General features: G+C 39.9%; 1 protein-coding gene across 1 annotated transcript in view; it reads left to right on the top strand.

Moving 5' to 3' along the window:
• Nucleotides 1-18,150, top strand: part of LRIG3 (leucine rich repeats and immunoglobulin like domains 3) — a 46,947-nt gene that overhangs the window by 10,862 nt on the left and 17,935 nt on the right. The window contains exon 4 of the mRNA XM_031650588.1: nucleotides 17,547-17,678. Within this exon, the coding sequence (XP_031506448.1) occupies nucleotides 17,547-17,678 (132 nt within the window). The remainder of the gene's footprint in view (nucleotides 1-17,546; nucleotides 17,679-18,150) is intronic.

Below are 18,150 nucleotides of genomic sequence, written 5' to 3'. Positions count from 1 at the left end.
CAATTTATTGAGTATCTGCTATGTACCAAGCCCTCTTTTAAGTGCTGGGACACCCAGTGGAAAAGCATGCAAACTCCCTCTTATCCTGAGGCCTGAGGCTTCCATTCTAGTGAGGAGAGAAAAATAAATAAGTAAATAAACATCAAAAGAAAAGATAACATCAGTTCATGATCAATGCTATGAAGGAAAAGAAAGGAGAATAAAGGGATTAGAGAGCTCTGGCAGTTGTTCTTTAATGTAATTAGGAAAGGCACATATTTACCAAATCCTACTACGTTCTGGGTACTGATCTGAGGTTAGGATTCAGAAAACAGACAGGAATCCCTGCCCTCATAGAGCTGACCACCTCATGGAAGGAGAAACACAAAAAATAAGAGATGTGATCAGAAGGGGATAAGTGCTGGAGAGAAGCAGCAGGGAAGAGGTGTCAGAAGACTGTGGCCAAAGAGGAGTTTTACAGTTTTAAATGGGGATGTAGGGAAAGGCTTGCCAGGAGGAAGATACTTGAATCAGGGACTGAAAGTGAGGGAGGGAGTTGTGTGTGTTTCTGGGGACATTGGGTCATCTCCGCTAAGCCTGCCCTGCCACATTTGGGCCCATCTTACCTTGTATATCCAACTTACATAGTAATTAAATAATTTTGTTTATATTTTTCTCCTCTGCTGTATTTTGAGGCCTCAGTAGCTAACTCTTCTTTTCCCCAGCATTTAGTGCAGGTATATGGCATAAATTAGTGCTTAATTAATGTATGAATTACATTATCTATGAATGTATGAATTAAAGAATATTCATAGAATAACCACATGCTGCACTTAGCGTAATTCAGACAGATCTCCTTCTGTACACTTAGTTTAAACCAGTGGCTAAAGATTTACAGTGGCAACAGCATACCTATGTTTTACATAACTTGTGTTCAACTATGCACACTTGAGGAAATAACAATAATAAATTCTGACAATAGCAATAACAATTAAAAGGAAAAAAAGAACAAGAGAAGTAACTTAACACAAAGATTCAGCTCACCACCCTAAGCTGGTGAGTGCATGCCCTGGAGTATGTATGAGGTGGGAAATAAAAGCCTCCTTTCCCATATGCCTTTCTAAGCATGAATATCTCAGCCCCCTGAGGGTGACATTGGTGTTCAGATATACAGCTTTTTCACAACCCCCTGCCCTTCACACTTCTGAACTGCTTTGACAGACCCTGAACCAAAGATTTAAAATGCGCGACAATGACAAAACCCTCCTGTTTCCAAATTGATCTCTTCCCACACTGAAGGAGAACTGCCCATGTTAGAGTCATTGAGAGGGGAGAACTGTCTACATAAAGTACCTTGCTGAAGTCATAAGCGATCTTCAAGAGTGTATTGATGATACGTGGTTTTCTCCCATCTGCTGGCTTGGAACCTAATGCCGCGAGATGTGGTTCCATCACATCATGCATCCTTCTGTGTTGGAGATGCTTTGGGGGTGCAGGAAAGTAGGACAGTCATGCCCATTGCTATGCTACAGAGATCAATACTGGGTGGTAGGAAGTACTGGCAATTTGTATGTCATGAATAGTTATTGTAGAATCCCAAGGATGGCAATTTTTCTTTTCCAGTTTTGAAGCGTTTACAAGCACAGCATGTGTAGTCTCTAATGGCATGGTCACACATCTCCTTCCAGGGTCCGACTTCTATCTTAGCGAGCTCTCAATCCCCTCAGCCCACTACAGTCTCAGACACACAGAAGGTGCTCACTAAGAATCGAGTGGACAAGAGAAATCACAGGCCCTTGTGCAATAGAGGGGAGCCCTGAGCTGGGAACTGGACTCACAGAAGCGCAGATTTTCGTCTCGTCTCACGCTACTAACCTGTCTGACCTTAGGCAGACTTAATTAACTTTTCATTGTTTATCTGTGAAAACAGTCTAAGATGTCTGCCCATCTCTCTCCTGGGGTTCCGGTAAAGGATCAAATGGCATAATGTACATGAAAGAGTTCTGAAAGTGTGAGCACAGGCAGCTGCTGCTTTTGCATTGTGGTGGGCTTGGCAGAGGAGCAGAGACTGGAGGCAGTGGGCCAAAGTGGATTCTTGAATGGGAGGGTCACAGGAGGAATGCAGGATTTAGAAACATTATCCTGGCAGCAAGAGATGAGGGAAGGAAAAGCCACTTTGCATTGGGGGTGAATTTTCAGGAAAACTTCCACTCTCTTCAAATAGTTCCTAATAATTTTGGTGGGTACTCAATTATAAATAACAGCAGTATTTGTAGCCTGAGGGCTTGTGTATCTATAAAGTGAATTTCAAGCGCTTCAGAATGCCCAGCAACAATGCCGACTATGTACTAAGTGCTAGGGAACAAAGGAAAAATAGGATTTGGCCCCCACTTTCAAGGTGCTCTGAACAAGAGAGAAGACCGATGGTAAAGACATAGCACACGTGGGGTGTGCCCGGGACAGTGGAGGATGCCTGGGCCACCGCATAGATTTCAGGATGTGCGGAGCATGGGGGAAGTGAGGAGGAGAAGGAAGGAAACTTGTGTGAGTTGGTAGAGATCAGCTCAGGAAGCTTCTTCCATGCTTAGGTGGTTTGCATGTTTGGAGAGTCTTCATTGAAGACTTTAAAAAAAAAAAAAAAACCGGGAATAAAATGACTGCACTAAAGCACAGAATCTGCTTTTCTCCTTTTCTTTGATAGCCATTAGAGAAAAAGTCATTCATTTTCATTCGTTAAAGTCATTTAATTTTCAAAATCAAGTGGATAAAAACAAATGTGGCTTTGATAATAAATAATTATGACTTGCCAAATGCCTCTTACCCACTGACCCCGGGAGCTGTTCAGTGTTCTGAGCCCTACTGTGTGTTAGGACCACATCTCTTTTTCTCACAAAGGGAAACGGGCCATGAGGTGGGAGTCAGGAGCGTTGGCTTATGAATGATGAATAGGGTAGAGTTGGCCGGAATGATCACAAATCAGATCTGCAATATTCCACTATTTATATACTGAACCCAGCACAATATTAAGTGAGAATTTCATTCATAAGCATGCATTTCTCATTACATTCCAAAAATCAGACCATTAAAAAAACAAGTTTGGGAAACTCTTATTCGAGAGACTGTTGCTTGGGTACATGGCATAGAGTTTATTAAATTCATCAAACTTAACCTATAACTTTAAAGTAATATTGATATTTTAATGTGCTCTGAATTCAGAGGTAAAGTTGCAAAGAGGGAAGGCAAGCATTAAATGTATTTTCAAGTGATGATGTCTCTCAGTAACGTTGTGCAGTAGAGCTCAAAGAATTGCTAGCTTTTTTTAAAAAACGGAACTTTTATAACTCAGTATTTGAAAAGTGGTCGTTTGTCATATTAATTATGGAAGTTGAGGAGCAGCTTTAGCCACAATTAGAACTTAAGTTTCTGGGGAAATGGGAGAGTTTTGTTTTTATGAAGTGGACAGAAACCATATCCCATCCTTATACTCTCGTCTTAGTGTGGAGAAACCCATGGAACTTGACCGTCTTTACTGCCAAATTTATCTAGAACGTGTGCTGTCCTGATGCAGATGAATGGGCTGTTTCCTTCACATGTAAAGAACATCATTGTATTAGAGGTTGTCCTAGTTTGTTTTCTGTTGCTTATAGCAGAAGACCTGAAACCTATGCAGAAAGCTATACAGAATACCTATAACATCTTTAATTTATACAGAAAATGAATTTACTTCTTATTGTGGAGGCTGAGAAGTCCAAAGTTGACGGGCCTCATTTGGTGAACCTTTTTGCTGGTAGGGACTCTGCAAAGTCCCTAAGCCATGTGGGGCATCTTGTGTCAAGGGGGCCTGAGCACACTAGCTCAGGTTCTCTTCCTCTTATAAAGCTGCCAGTCTCACTCCCATGATAACTCATTAATCTATTAACCCAGTAATTCACAAATAGACTAATCCATTCATCAGGGCAGAGCCCTCATGGCGCAATCACCTCTTAAAGGCCCTATCAGTACGACCGCATTGAGCGTTACATTTCAACATGAATTTTGGAGAGGAGCGATGTTAAAACCACAGCAGGGGACTGCAGCCTTCACCAATACATACAGACCAGATATTACGTTTAATGGAAATAAACTTATGAAGCTCAAGTCTTACAAAATAAACACATAAACATCTTAATATGATAAGTTGTAATGTTTTATTGGATTTTAAAGTGTTTATAGATGAGTTACACATAAAAGAGAGTTTGCTATACACAGAGCTGTATTTGTGACAAACACTGTAAGTTTATCTTCACATTTAAATATAAACTGGTCCCCAGAATTCAAGGTTGCTAGGTTTTTGAATTCTCAATTTAGAATGGCCGTATTTGACACACAAATTTGTGATTGTTGCATAGTTCCTTAAACCCTTCAACAGTTCTCATTGCTCTTAGGTGAAGAGAAGAATCCTCAAGATATACAATGCTCTGCATGATCTGCTTCCTGTTGGCCCATTGAGCAGTCTCTGTAGTCACCCCTCAGTTCTCCAGATGTGCTAGGTTGTTCCAGCCCTGGGTCCTTTTGCATATGCATTTCCCACTACCTAGAATACTCACCCTGCCTGCACTCTGTTTAAATCAGACCCTCAGGTTTCCCCTTATACATGTTTATATCTCCATTATTATAATGTCTACTTTATCATCATATAAGTAATTGCATTTTTTATTCATCTATTTGTTATTCTTTAAAAAGTTTCCCCCACCAAAATGAAATTTTATAGCAGCTGAGATCATGTCTATTATTTTCCCCATTGCAACCCTGGCATGTAGCACAGTGCCTGGCCCATGATGGATGCTCAGTACCTGTGTGTTGGATGAACGAATGGATGGCTTAGTCCAGATTAATATATATGTATATATGGGTAACTTTTCTGTTCCTGCATCTCCATTGTTTTCCTTAATAAGACTTGGTTTTTGCAAGGTAACGACAATTTTAGATTTGACAGTGACCCATTTTGGGCAACCTTTCTGTGGTGTTGAAGCCCGTAAAATTCATTCCCACCTGCTTGACTTGACTTCTCAGTATCGCTTGCCACAAAAACTCTTGTATTACCGATATTTATCCTGAACCTACACCATTCTCTCATGCCCTCTCTCACCTTCATTCTATTAATAGCCATTTCAGTTGGTGCTTTAAAGTATCAGGTACAACTTCTACCAAGAGACTTCTCTGTGCCAAAAGGAGACTTGTTCTACCAAGAGAGACAAGACAATAAAGCTACAGCTAGTTTCTTTTCATGATTGGGATGGCAAGATTCAACATGTGGCTCTATCCTGGCCTAGTTATTTTTCCCTCTTCTCTTCCTTATTTTGGTTTCTCAGTTGTCTTCTCTAGGGCAGAGGTTCCGGGCTCTCATTTGATAGAGAGACCAAAACAATGAAACAGAGCTCTAGCAGTACCACCTCCTCTCTTTTTGGCTGAAAGTTGCTTAAGTACTAAATTTAAAACATGAAAGAAAAGGTAATTATAAATATAAACACCTCCTTTCTGATACTTAAAATCACCTGCCTGCTGTCTCCCTGTCTCTCATATGGCTTTATCGAGCAGATAGAGCAGTCTCTAGAGTGAGGTGGAAGGCAAAATGAAATATTAAGGTAATATTCATGCTGCAGGTACCATACAGCATAGGATAAACATGGTAAACATTCTTCGACTGTCAGTTTTAGTGTGCATGAGCAATTTTAACCATTTTTAAAATAAGAAAGTATGAAATAGAATCAAAATGAGCCTTTTTTTTTTTTTAAGAATAAGATGCTTTTGAATTGAGTCACATCACTTTGTGATCCCACACAAAGTATCGACCTAGGATAGAGGACAGTACTCTTCAAAGATGAATGGATATTTACAGACTCAGGGAAGTAGTCAATTAATTGTATAGGTCTCTCTTTCTCTTATTCTCCTCTGGCCTTTCCTGTCTTAATTTTCTCAGTACACTTACCATGCAAATTTTAAAGAAAAGGTGAAAGGAGTTAGGAGCAGCTTGCTATATTATATTATATAACTGGTGATAACCATTTGTTGATAGTTTAGTGTGTTGTTGCATAATTCTGGTAAAACTTGGAATCAGAAGAGACATTTTCCTCTATAGAGAAATCCCTGGAAGGGTGGTTGTCTGACCTACCTCTCCTTAATCACTTCTAAGAATAGAAGGTCATTCTTGGTGAGCAGCCTTTCTGTAGTGACTAATTCTAATTGCTAGGTTTTTTTTATACGTTAAGCAGAGGTCTGCCCTTCGGCGGCAGCTTCTACCTATTATCGTAGTTCTGTGTGCTGGAGAGAGCAACTTCTCTTTTCTGCGTAATTCTTGTAAATCTTAAAATACAAGATTTTCTTAAAGCATTCCCTTCTCCTGGGTCAAATTCTCATTCCCATTTCTTGTATGACACGGGGTATAGACAAGTGCTGTCCAATGGCACTTTCTGCAGTGATAGAAGTATTCTGTATCTGTGTTGTACCTGGTGGTAGCCATTAGACATGTGAATATCAGACACTTAAAATGTGGCAAGTGTGACCCAGGAATTGAATTTTCAGTGTAAATTTAAATAGCCACTCATAACTAGTGGCTGTTATACTGGAAAATGCAAGTCTAGAGCCTTGAAGTCCGCCCCATCACACACCTGTCTGGCATGACAGTATAAGCACAGTGGCCAGAACAAGATAATTGAGATGTGGTCTGACTTATACAGAATGTGGTGGGGTCATCTCTCGACCAGAATACCGAACATTAATGAAGCTTAAGATTATATTAGCATTTTAAGCACCATGTTGTATTATTGGCTCATACTGAGTTTGTGGTCAGCTGTTGTCAGTAAGCTTGTTGTCGCTTTTCACAAGAATTGCTTTCACATAGGCCTTGTAAAAACGCTTGATTAAAATTCCAAAACACTGCCTTATCCCAGCTCAATTCTCATCTTGCTATTTAGTACATTGAGAGGTTTTGGATCACGATTCATCTAACATATGAATTACACTTTTAGTTTTTTGGTGTTTGCACTTGACCATTCACATCTCTATGTTCATACAAATGTCAACAGCACAGGGCCACAGTAGCTGCCACTAGCTGCTTCCCTAAAGATTAATGCCAGTCTGTGAATAAAGACTAGGAATATGAACTCACCTGCCTGTATGATAATTGTCACCACATTTTCTATGTCTTATTCACAAGGACAAGAAAAATACTCGGGTGAAATAAAGCTATTCTGTGTCTGCATTCTAGTCCATTGGTCTGTGCACCATATCAGAAAATAAAATGAAATTAGTGTAACTGGATGTGTTGGATGTGTTTATATGGAATCAGTCGTCTATATGGTAACTGATGCAGTGTTTTCTGGTTTGTACTATCATCTGAAGTGAAAATTCTTTAGGCTAATTAAAAAATATATACAAATCTAAGTTGATTTTTTTTTTTTTCAGTAAAACAGACTACAGTAACTTAATGGTTTTATTTTGGTGTTTAGAGAAAAACTAGTTTTACTCATTGAATTTCTGTTGAAGGCGTGCTATTAAGCATGATGGACTGAGTGCATTTATTTCACTCTGCTCCTTCCTAAAAATCCCTTTAAAATAAAAGTAAAGGAATAAAAAAGTGCATACCAATGGGAGCAAAGAGAAAATAGAGAACAAGAAGAAAGGATATAGTTCAAATGAAAGATGCCATACAAATTTTGCAAGCAAATAGATAACTTGTAACTGACTTAAAAGTGAGAAAAAGTGAAGGTGATCCAAAAAAAAAAACAAACAAAAGAAAAAAGATGCTTCAGAACCTCAAAGTGGCTTAGGAATTTAGAACCTGTAAAGATGGGAGTGCAGAGTAGGACTGAAAACAGGATTGGTTAAAACTTTTGTATAGCAAGATAGAAGTAATCAGACCTCCAGGTTTCTCCTCCAAAACTCAAAGCCCAGTAACTATCTTTCCCATGACACAGAGGTTTGGAAATTTAATTCTGGGAGACCTTAAATAGAAAGTCTCTGGGATTCAGGACACAGGCCCAGCTGTGTTGGGGTAATGATTGAGGGGGGCCACCTCTTCTAAAATCAGGAAAATTAAGTCAAATTTCAATACTGAAGACAACGCCCCCACCCCTCAGTTTATTTCCTGTTAGCCTTCCCAGATGGTAGCATCCAAGCTGTACGCACCAGACTGGAGACTGGAGAATTTGAGAGAAGATTCACAGAAACTGACATGTGGCCATTTCATCCTGAAATAGGTCCCTCCTTCACCTGTGCTGGCACTCACTATTCAGCAAGCCCATACCACACACAGCCCTCAGGAGGCTCTTAGTGCTGCTTTTTATTAAGTATAAATGAGTAGCCAGTGATCATCAGACTTTTGAAGATATTTCTAACAATGAAGTCAGAGTCTGAAACAAACGAGGAATGAGGATCAGAGACAAATGGAAGGAGAAAGGAACATCAAAACCAATTTAATATCTTTGGAGAGAATAGAAAAGGTACTATGTCCACAAAATCAGAAAAACATGGTGAAAAAAAAAACAGTAAAAGGAATATTCAGAAAAGTTAACAATACGATACCAGACACTTTAAAAAGGTAATAAAAGTGTTGGAAGAAAGTTGAAAATATCAGAAAAAAGGACCAAAAAACAAAGGGATGGAAATCATGGGAAGAAAAAATAAGAAAACAGGAAGATGAACTAAAAAGGCTAGCAGTTATCTAATTGGAATTTCACAAAGAGATGTCAGTGGAGATAGAAAGGAGGAAACTATGAAAGATACAAAATTTTGAATTTCCTGAAACTGAGGAATATACATTTCTAGATTGAAAGGACATGCTGAGTGACGTCTCAATGAAAACAAGGCAAAGGTGGTCCTATGAGGACTGTGCTCCTAGCGCATCACCATCACCTGGGAACTTGGTAGAAATGCAGCTTCTTTGGTCCCCACCCACGCCTAGTGAAACAGAAGCCCCTGCCCACCAATTCTGACGTGTGCTAAAGTTTGCAAAACACTGGTGCAGAGAGTCAGAACGGCCTCTGGCTCCCCAAGCTGGCATCATCCCATGAGCAGTGTCTTCAAAATGCTAAGAGAGGTCGGGCGCGGTGGCTCCCGCCTGTAATCCCAGCACTTTGGGAGGCTGAGGCAGGTAGATCACGAGATCAGGAGATCGACACCATCCTGGCCAACATGGTGAAACTCCACCTCTACTAAAAATACAAAAATTACCTGGGTGTGGTGGCGTGTGCCTGTAATCCCAGCTACTCAGGAGGCCGAGGCCGGAGAATTGCTTGAACCAGGGAGTCGGAGGTTGCAGTGAGCTGAGATCGTGCCACTGCATTTCAACCTGGCAACAGAGACAGACTCCATCTCAAAAAAAATCCTAAGAGAAAAGGATTGATAACCTAAACTATACACACCCAAATCCTATAAGGATATTTTCAAACAGGAAGTGACAGCTTTTACACATGGTTTCTTGCAAAACTAACAAAAGATAGACCCCAGGAAAATGAAGGAGCAAGCTGAGAAAGAGGAAGACTAGACATCCAGGTAATGGGACTCCCAGGAGGAGAGAGGTGAAAGAAACCCCCAAGAGGGAGGGTAGGTTCTACAAGAGGCTGCAATATTTACATGATGCAGCTGGATGACTTCTCAGCAGCAAATCTGGTCATTCGCAGTGTTTCTCATCCAGATCTAGAGTCACAACTCAGTAGAGCTGGAAGATATCATTTCATTTCATTTCATTTCCCTTTGTTTACAGGACAGAAAACTAAGGTTCACAAAAACGTAGTAGATCAAGACACAAAACCGGGAATAGAATTCCTGTCCGGGGAGGTGTAGTTTGAGTTATTGTGTCAGATCTTATCAGCAGGTTGATTAATGTAGAATATCACAGTTTTATGTTTACACTTTCTGGCTGGCAGCAGTAATGGACATTCTGTTTTCTGATGTTCATATGCATTTTGAACAATAGCTAAGGTAAATCCTTATGGTGCAGTCTATAGCTGCTCTTGAGTGTCTGAACTCTAGTTTGTTCACTCTGGGGTCTTGAACTCATTCATTTTATCCTAAGTTCTGGGGAACCAAAGATAAATCAGAGGTTCTCTCCACTCACAAGTAAATCGCAAGCCTAGTAGGGGAGACTCAAACCAGATCAATGGTCCGAACTGTGAAAATGACTGTGGAAGGCCTCTGCCCCAAAGAAGAAATAGGAAAATTTTTTAAGTTTATTATATCAGAGTAGAGTCCATTTTTATTGTACATAAATTACTTCAGATTAAATATTTTTTCAATGTTTTCTTTATCCTGTTGTCTTCCAGGATTTGCTTTTTAAATTCCCATTTACATAAAGGACTAGATTGAATTTATACTTGGGGATCAAAGAAGGGCTGTTTGCTATGTGGTATGAATGGGGCTTTTGACTTCTTTTTCTTTTATTGATCTTTTGTTGTTGTTGTGTTAAGAGACAGGGTCTTGCTATGTTGCTCAGGCTGAATTTGAACTCCTGGCCTTAAGTAGTCCTCCCACTTCAGCCTTCCAAATAGCTGGAATTGCTTGCATGCACCATGGAGCTTGGCTCATATTTCTTTTTTCATTTTTAACATGTGTTATGACTAGTGCATGAATAAGACACTGATTATTGCAGGACCTCTATATTAAAATATTAATATGTGGCCATCTTTATTATGTTTGTGATCCAAAGGATAATTATATTTTATGTTGACCTGGCTTTTTGCTGAAAGAACTGACTCTTTGCTTTTTTTTTTTTTTTTTGAGACAGAGTCTCACACTGTTGCTCAGGCTGGAGTGCAGTGGCATGTTGCTCAGGCTGGAGTGCAGTGGCATGATCTCCGCTCACTGCAACCTGTCTGCCTCCTGGGTTCAAGCAGTTCTCCTGCCTCAGCCTCCCAAGTAGCTGGGACTACAGGTGCGTGTCACCATGCCCGGCTAATTTTTTTTTGTATTTTTAGTAGAGACGGGGTTTCGCCATGTTGGCCAGGCTGGTCTCGAACTCCTGACCTCATGTTCCACCTGCCTCGGCCTCCCAAAGTGCTGGGATTATAGGCGTGAGCCACCATGCCCGGCCTGACTCTTTGCTTCTTACACCAACACACGTTTGCTGGTTAGTGTCCTTAATTCTTCATCAAGAATCTGTCTCCTTACACAAGTTTCCTCCATTGGCTTTATTCTTTGATGCCACAGTACCAATGGACCAGTCTAAACATGTGTTCTTTTAATGAAACCTCTTAATTATCTTTTTAGAAAAGAGATGAGCAGAGACTGTTTATTTTTTATCTATATGAGAGGAGTTCTTTGCTTGCCAAATTTCTGTTAAAAGTTGCCTGATATTATGGGGTGTTAGTTATTCCAGCCAAGATAGTTTTCAGGGAAGCTTTTCGGAAGGGAGTGGGGGTTATTGTTGGAAATATAAGTGACCTTTAATGTGTTGGTAGAATGTAATGTTTTCTTTAACAGTTTGTAATTCCTTTATAAATGGTGCTAAGCTGGTTGTTTGCAAGTTATATATAGAAATTAGTATTTCCTTGGGGCCAGGCTTGACTGTACAGTCAATACATTTAATCTGCTTGCTTGATGGTTGTTTGTAGGGGATGACCATAGATTCAGCAATTCGTTAGTTGCAATCACTGAATTGGACTTAGGATTGTGGTTAGAGTGATGCATTCTAAGAAAAGACGGTATTGCAAACATAAAAAATGGCTTCACATTAAATTTCAGTGCACACATCCTCTAAAAGGAAAATGCTGCATGCAGATACCTTCTCTAAATTGCCTAGATTGCATGCCCTTACACATCACAGCTACAAGGTCTTAAGCTGCCTGTTATCTCGTGTACTAGGGAGGAGACAGCTAAAACTATTGACAGATATTCCTTATTCAACAGGAAGCTACACTTTGGTTGGTTTAGGAATTCCAGCGTGAGAAAACCTGATATTCTGGTTCCTCACTAACAAAGAATATTCCACTCTGTGGTTCTCCTTTCAGACCCTGGAATTAAATTAACACCATTTATATCCACTTAAGAGAGCGTGAAGGTTCTTTTGAGACAGTTATGCTTTCTGGAGATTACAGTGAATCAAGAAGTAGAACCGATCATCACACTAAGTGGTCATATCACTAACCTCATAAGTTATATTTTGATGTTGTTAATTTAGTCCAGATTTAGATTCAAGGCAGGTGTTAAGAGTATCCAGACAAACTAGCATAGTTCTTATATATGAGAATAACGCACATATACATTTTCTTAGTGATTACAGATGCATTAAAATGCCAGTATTGAGCTGTTCTGGGCAGTAGCATCTCACACCTGAGCACAAGGGGACCCTAGTCTGCACTCTGTGTCTTAGAAAACCTCCCATATCAGAAGCACCAAGTGCAATGGTAATGGATAGTGAATGAGAACTCCAGGAGAGCTGAACTGGGTCCCCGTGGCCAGAGGCTGCAGAGCTGGAAGAACTGATCCTGTATGTCAGGGAAGGAGAAAAGCACAGTGTGTGCCCTGGAAACCAGAGGAACTGTGGTGCTTTGCCCCAAAGTGGGCATCAAGGTCACCTGTCATCCTTCTGTCATCTGTCCTGCATAGAGTTAGGAGCCTCCAATTGGTGCCCTTGCACCTGGTCGTGCCCTCCTCATGCCAGTCTTTCCACCCACAGCCATCAGAGTAGCCTTTCTAAAATGTACATGTGATATTGTCACCCCACCATTTGACATCCTCTGGCCCCCTCCCCACAGTTGACCTTGAGATAAAGGTCAAATGCCTGATGCGGTTTCCAGGGCCCAACTTGACGGCTCTCATCTCCCAGCGGCCTCACTCTTGAGCCTCTTCTTTCTCCAGTCTCCACCTGTGCACTCTGTACTCAGCCATCAGGTGTTCCTTCATTTCCTCAAAGGGAAGCCTTGCTCTGCTCTCACTTGCCCAAATCTTTGCCTCTGCTTGGAGCACTAGCCTCTACTGTCCCTCGCTGAGCTAACTCATCCCGCAGATCTCAGTGTGGCCGTTTCTTCCCTTCCTTTGGGAAGTTTTGCTGACCTCCAATATTCTCCCTACCACTGTGTAGAAGTCTGTCCACAGTACCTCCACTGCCCACTCTTCCTTTCCCGTTGCTGGACTTACCACACTGTGGACAGCTCCCTGTTGCCTGCTGTTCTCCCCACTAGACTTTAAGCTCTGTGAGGTCAAGGGGCATGTCCATCTTGCTCATGTAGAACTCCAGCACTCTCAGAGTTAAATATCATCAGATGAAAATGGCAAGCCATGTTTGCCTCTGCATTTTAAAGGTGTTTGGCAAAGTCGGCTGAAAAGTGAAATGGGCAACAAAATGAAACCATTATCGTTGGACCCAAGAAGCCGAGGCCAAAATACCTGGGACTCCTGTTTTTCCAGTGGCCTCTTAGAAGCCTGAGGGAACCATCTGGCATTCCTGACCAACCCAAGTCCCCAGGTCTGTGTGTCCACAAGGGACTAATTATACTTCACTTCAGAAATTATTTAACCGTGGAACTCCCTGTACTATCAACAAACATAGAGGACCAAAATATTCCTAGTCTCTAAGATGGATTTGTACGAGACTGAAATACCTTCCACTATTTACAGTTTGTTTTGTGATTTTTGAACAATGGAAAGATGGTATTTCCACATTCAGTAATGGAAAAAGGTATTCGGAGTTCTGTTTTTGTTCAAGCGTTGCACGTTTCCTGCCAAAAATATTAATTAACTACAGTGCTTTTTAATGTGTTGATCAAGTTTGGGCTTTATTCCTATTTGGAGAAAAATGAAAGCTGGGGTTGAGTTGAATCTTTGTCGTCTAGAACTGGATATTTTTGACCAACTCCATAAATTTATTTTTTTTTTTGAGGATTTTAGATGATAAAACAGATTTTTTAATCTAGTTTTTTAAGGTAGTTGTCTCCCATTCTTAGCCCTCTTCATTATACAAAACAAGTTTTTTGTTTGTTCGTTTTGTTTTAAACCGGTTTGGTATATATCAGGTGGTTACTTGCTAGTTAGTGTGAGAGCTAATAAGAAACGGGTATTTGGATTTAATTCAGTTCCATTAGGACAGATTTAAATTTTTGTGATACAAGGACTATTATTCTGGCAGTTGTAAGGGATTTTTGTGCTAGGAAGCAGTGCTGACAAAGACAGCACTGTGCACGCGCCATCTATAACTGAGCACTTTCACACTGCAATTTAGGAGGTGTGCAGTTCAGGAAATTGCTGGCTTTGGCTGGAGCATACTTTTACTGCAAGGAAAATTTTAGTCGTCACTCAAGTAATTGGCAGTTTTAATACCTTGTTCATAATTACCTTATAAACAAACGAATATATAAACCAAAGATTGTATGGTCTGTTATCTAACTTGTAGCCTTATTTGACCAACGTGATAGACACCTGTGGGCCTCCCCGCCCCCACCACCAACTGATTTGCTTTATTTGTTGCACACATCCATTGCTGAGTGTTTTGTTTTTGTTGTGGTTAAATACAAATGTAGCTAGACGTGCCTGAGACAGCCTGGGGACCAAAACCAGATGGAAAGTTTGAAGGGAGATAGGGCTAGGGATGGGGGAGGGGATAGAGGGAGGGGCACTCGGGCACTTCAGAGTGACTCTAGTGTTTGTAGGAGGACATCCTGCTAATGCAAACATTTGGATTATGCATTTAAGAGAAAACTTTGCTCCCCTAGAGCAGTGTGGTTTTATTTAACCCACACACCCTGACCCTAAGGCCTTGTGGCTTGTCTCCTGGATGGAATCCATCTCCGGGACCTAGGAATTGACTAATTGTCTCACTTGCATTACCCTATACCTCACAGCTAGATCAAGGACTTTATACGCAGGCAAATCCAGATGTGGGAAATGGTCAAAATCAGAGGTCATGGCTGACTTGACTCTAAACAAAAGCCTGTGAGACTTTATGGGAATCTGAAGGGCTTGATATTCATTTGTGACTTGTACGTAGTACTGCTGAATCATCTCTTTTTTAAAACTTTACTATCATCATAAAGTTCAGCTCTTAAGATATACATTGTCTATGCTAGTTACCTGACATTAGATTTTCTGATGACTTGGATTTTAAAGTTGGAAAAAGACAATCCACCCACAGTCCTTAAAAATACTGTGCAGAAGGGTTTTAACAATATTTCGAGAAGCTTTCTGAATTTGTTCTTTAAATATAAAATGTATGCCCGTTTTCTCCCCTTATTCTCTTGTGAAGAAGGTGGCACCTGACAGAAAGTCAGCCATCTGACGCTAGTAGATGGTAAATGCATGCAAGCCCTGGGGCCCCCTCTCACCTGCAAAGTGGGCAAGCACAGATTGGGAGGGCCTCTGTTCTGTGGCATTCTTAGTGTTGGCATGATGATGGCTCAGTGAGCCAGGGTAGATTCCCAGATCAGTTTAAAACCAGAAGTTCAGCATTTTTGCAAGGTGGGAAGTAGGGGCCTTTTCAAGGGAGGTACATATCTGTGTAAGAAATTCAATGCCAGAGTATCTTTCATACTCTGTATTCTATGAAAGAAGCCTTAAGGGATTGCTTCAGGAACAATCGGGCTTATTCTTTGAGCTGACTTGGGAATGCTTGAACTTGTTAGGTGAAAAGCCCTAGTTTTAAAATGTTTTGTTATGTCTGTACCAGAGAAATGTTATTATCATTAAAGGGTATAATATATGAAAAGAGTTTAGCAAAGGGCTTGGCACTTAATCGATCCTCAATATTATTAGATTTTATACACATCCTAAGGGTGGTACATAGAGAGAATTCTGCTTCTAAGAATATCTCAGTATGGCAGAGAAGACCAGTGGTGTAAGTTCAACATCAGCTTGCAGCACAAGATTTTGTGAAAATATATAAGAGGTACACCTCGCTTGGAAACCTACTGTGATAGTGAGATAAAATAATGATGAGTTAAAATAATGCAGAAGAGCTCAGAACACTATAGAAATCCAGTTTTGGGTACAAAAAACACACAAGATATATTTTGCAAGTTTTCTTTTTAGTTGAAGATTAACTGCAGACCATGTACAAACATCAGTGTGTGACTTACATAAGACACAGAATTCTGTTTAGAGCATTCAGATTGTTTCATTGTGCCTTGCGTCGTAAAGAGGAGAACTTTCTATGATTTGTATATATCCTTTCTACCTTAATGTTATTTTCTCCTGCCAAAAGATGGTCTAAAAAAGACCAAACTTCCTGATCTAATGTGACAAGATGGCTTGCACATCCATTTGATTGCTGTTTTAACAAAATTGTCATTTAATGCTGCATTTTCCCTCAGGAGTTACTATATTGATTGATGACTTTTTAAGAACTTTGAAATGGCCTCTTTTTTTTTCTGTTTGTTTCTTTCCATTTGTTCAGTAGAACACTCACCAATAGAACTTTACACAATGGTAGAAGCATTCTGTATGTGTGCCGTACCATTTGATAGCTACCAGGAGTGTATGGCTATTGAGCACTTGAAATGTGGCTGCTGTGACTAAGGAGCTAAATGTTAGCATTTAATTTGAATTAATTTAAATTTAAAGAGCCTCATGTGGCTCGTGGCTGCCATACTGGACATCATGGTCTGATGTTTAAGACTTTTAATGTAAAACATGTTTTGATCTAATTATGCCAAGGGATTATTCAAACTGGAGTGCTCTTATGTAATACTTTTGTACTATTGAAAGGACTGGAGCATATTCATTGATATTGAAGACTATGGCAGTGCCTTGAAACTTGCTGTTTCTTAAAGAAAAGGGGATCTCTCTAGAATGGTTCCAAAAAATCCCCAATCTGACAAGTATTTTAAATTCATTAGCACCTGTAATGTGGGCACTTTTCAACAGAAGAATTAGAAATAGATTAGGAATCAAGAAGGAGGAACAGGGAATTAACTCATCAGTGCCTGGTATGCCACCTTGGTGTTAGGCATTTTGTATACCATTTAATAAGGAGAAGGGAGAAGAGCTGTTAAGAAAAATAGCCAGGTGTGGTGGCTCACACCTGTAATCCTAGCACTTTGGGAGGCTGAGGCTGGAGGACTGCTTGAGGCCAGTAGTTGAAACCAGTCTAGACAACATAGTGAGACCCCCACTGTACAAAAAATTAGCGAGGTGAGGTGGCACTTACCTGTAGCCCTAGTTACTTGGAAGCTGAGGTGGGAGTGTTCCTTGAGCCCAGGAGTTTGAGCTGCAGTGAGCTATGAGTGTGCCACTGCACTGTAGCCTGGGTGACAGAGTGAGACCCTGTCTCTAAAAAATAACAATAAATAAAAAATTTTTTTAAAAAGAAAAATAGAATAAAGAAACATCCAACCGTTGTCTTTAAGTGCATAGCATTTAGACAGCCATAGCTGCTAAACAGTACCCCAGATTTATATAGGAATGTTTTCCACATATTCGAATATTATGATTTATAATTTAATGAGTAACTTAAAATGGCCACGGTATTGCTGTTTAACTTTTAAAAGTACTGTTTAGTCAGTTCCATATTTCTGAAGAACCAGTCAGGAATAGAAAATATTTGTCTTCTTTCAGATTGTTGCACCATTAACCTTGTTAACGGTGCTTTCTTTTAATTCTAGGGCTGGAAACAGGATTGTTGAAATACTACCTGAACATCTGAAAGAGTTTCAGTCCCTTGAAACTTTGGACCTTAGCAGCAACAATATTTCAGAGCTCAAAACTGCGTTTCCACCCCTACAGCTCAAATATCTGTAAGTGAAGTTTTCTTTAGCAAAAACTTTCACCTGTAATGAAAATATTATAATGAAAAAATATAACAAACTTTGTCTACTTTACTACTGATGGATCAAAAGTATAATTTATTGACTTGAAATTTGCTGTAAGCTTGAACGACCACAATCTGCAGTTTATTCTTATACTTTCAGGTTATAAAAAAATTACATATTTTTTATTAGAAAACCTAGATGGTGTGAAAAGTGCTCATTTTTAAAAAAAAATCAAAATCAGACCATTGCTATGTATTATTAATAAATGAATGTCCTAAAAAGTGGATATTTATAAAAAAAAAGTTGCATCTGTCACATATTTTAATCACTGTTTTCCCAGCAATATGTGTGAATCTTAGCATCTGTCCTTGAGGACCTAAAAAGTAATTTTTTTAAGTTTCCGTTGATGGTTAGGTTCTCTGGAGACTCCTTCTTTTTTTTTTTTTTTTTTTTTAAT

Source organism: Papio anubis, chromosome 9, assembly GCF_008728515.1.
Source record: "Papio anubis isolate 15944 chromosome 9, Panubis1.0, whole genome shotgun sequence".
Lineage (NCBI taxonomy): Eukaryota > Metazoa > Chordata > Mammalia > Primates > Cercopithecidae > Papio > Papio anubis.
This window is presented reverse-complemented; position numbering and strand designations above follow the sequence as displayed.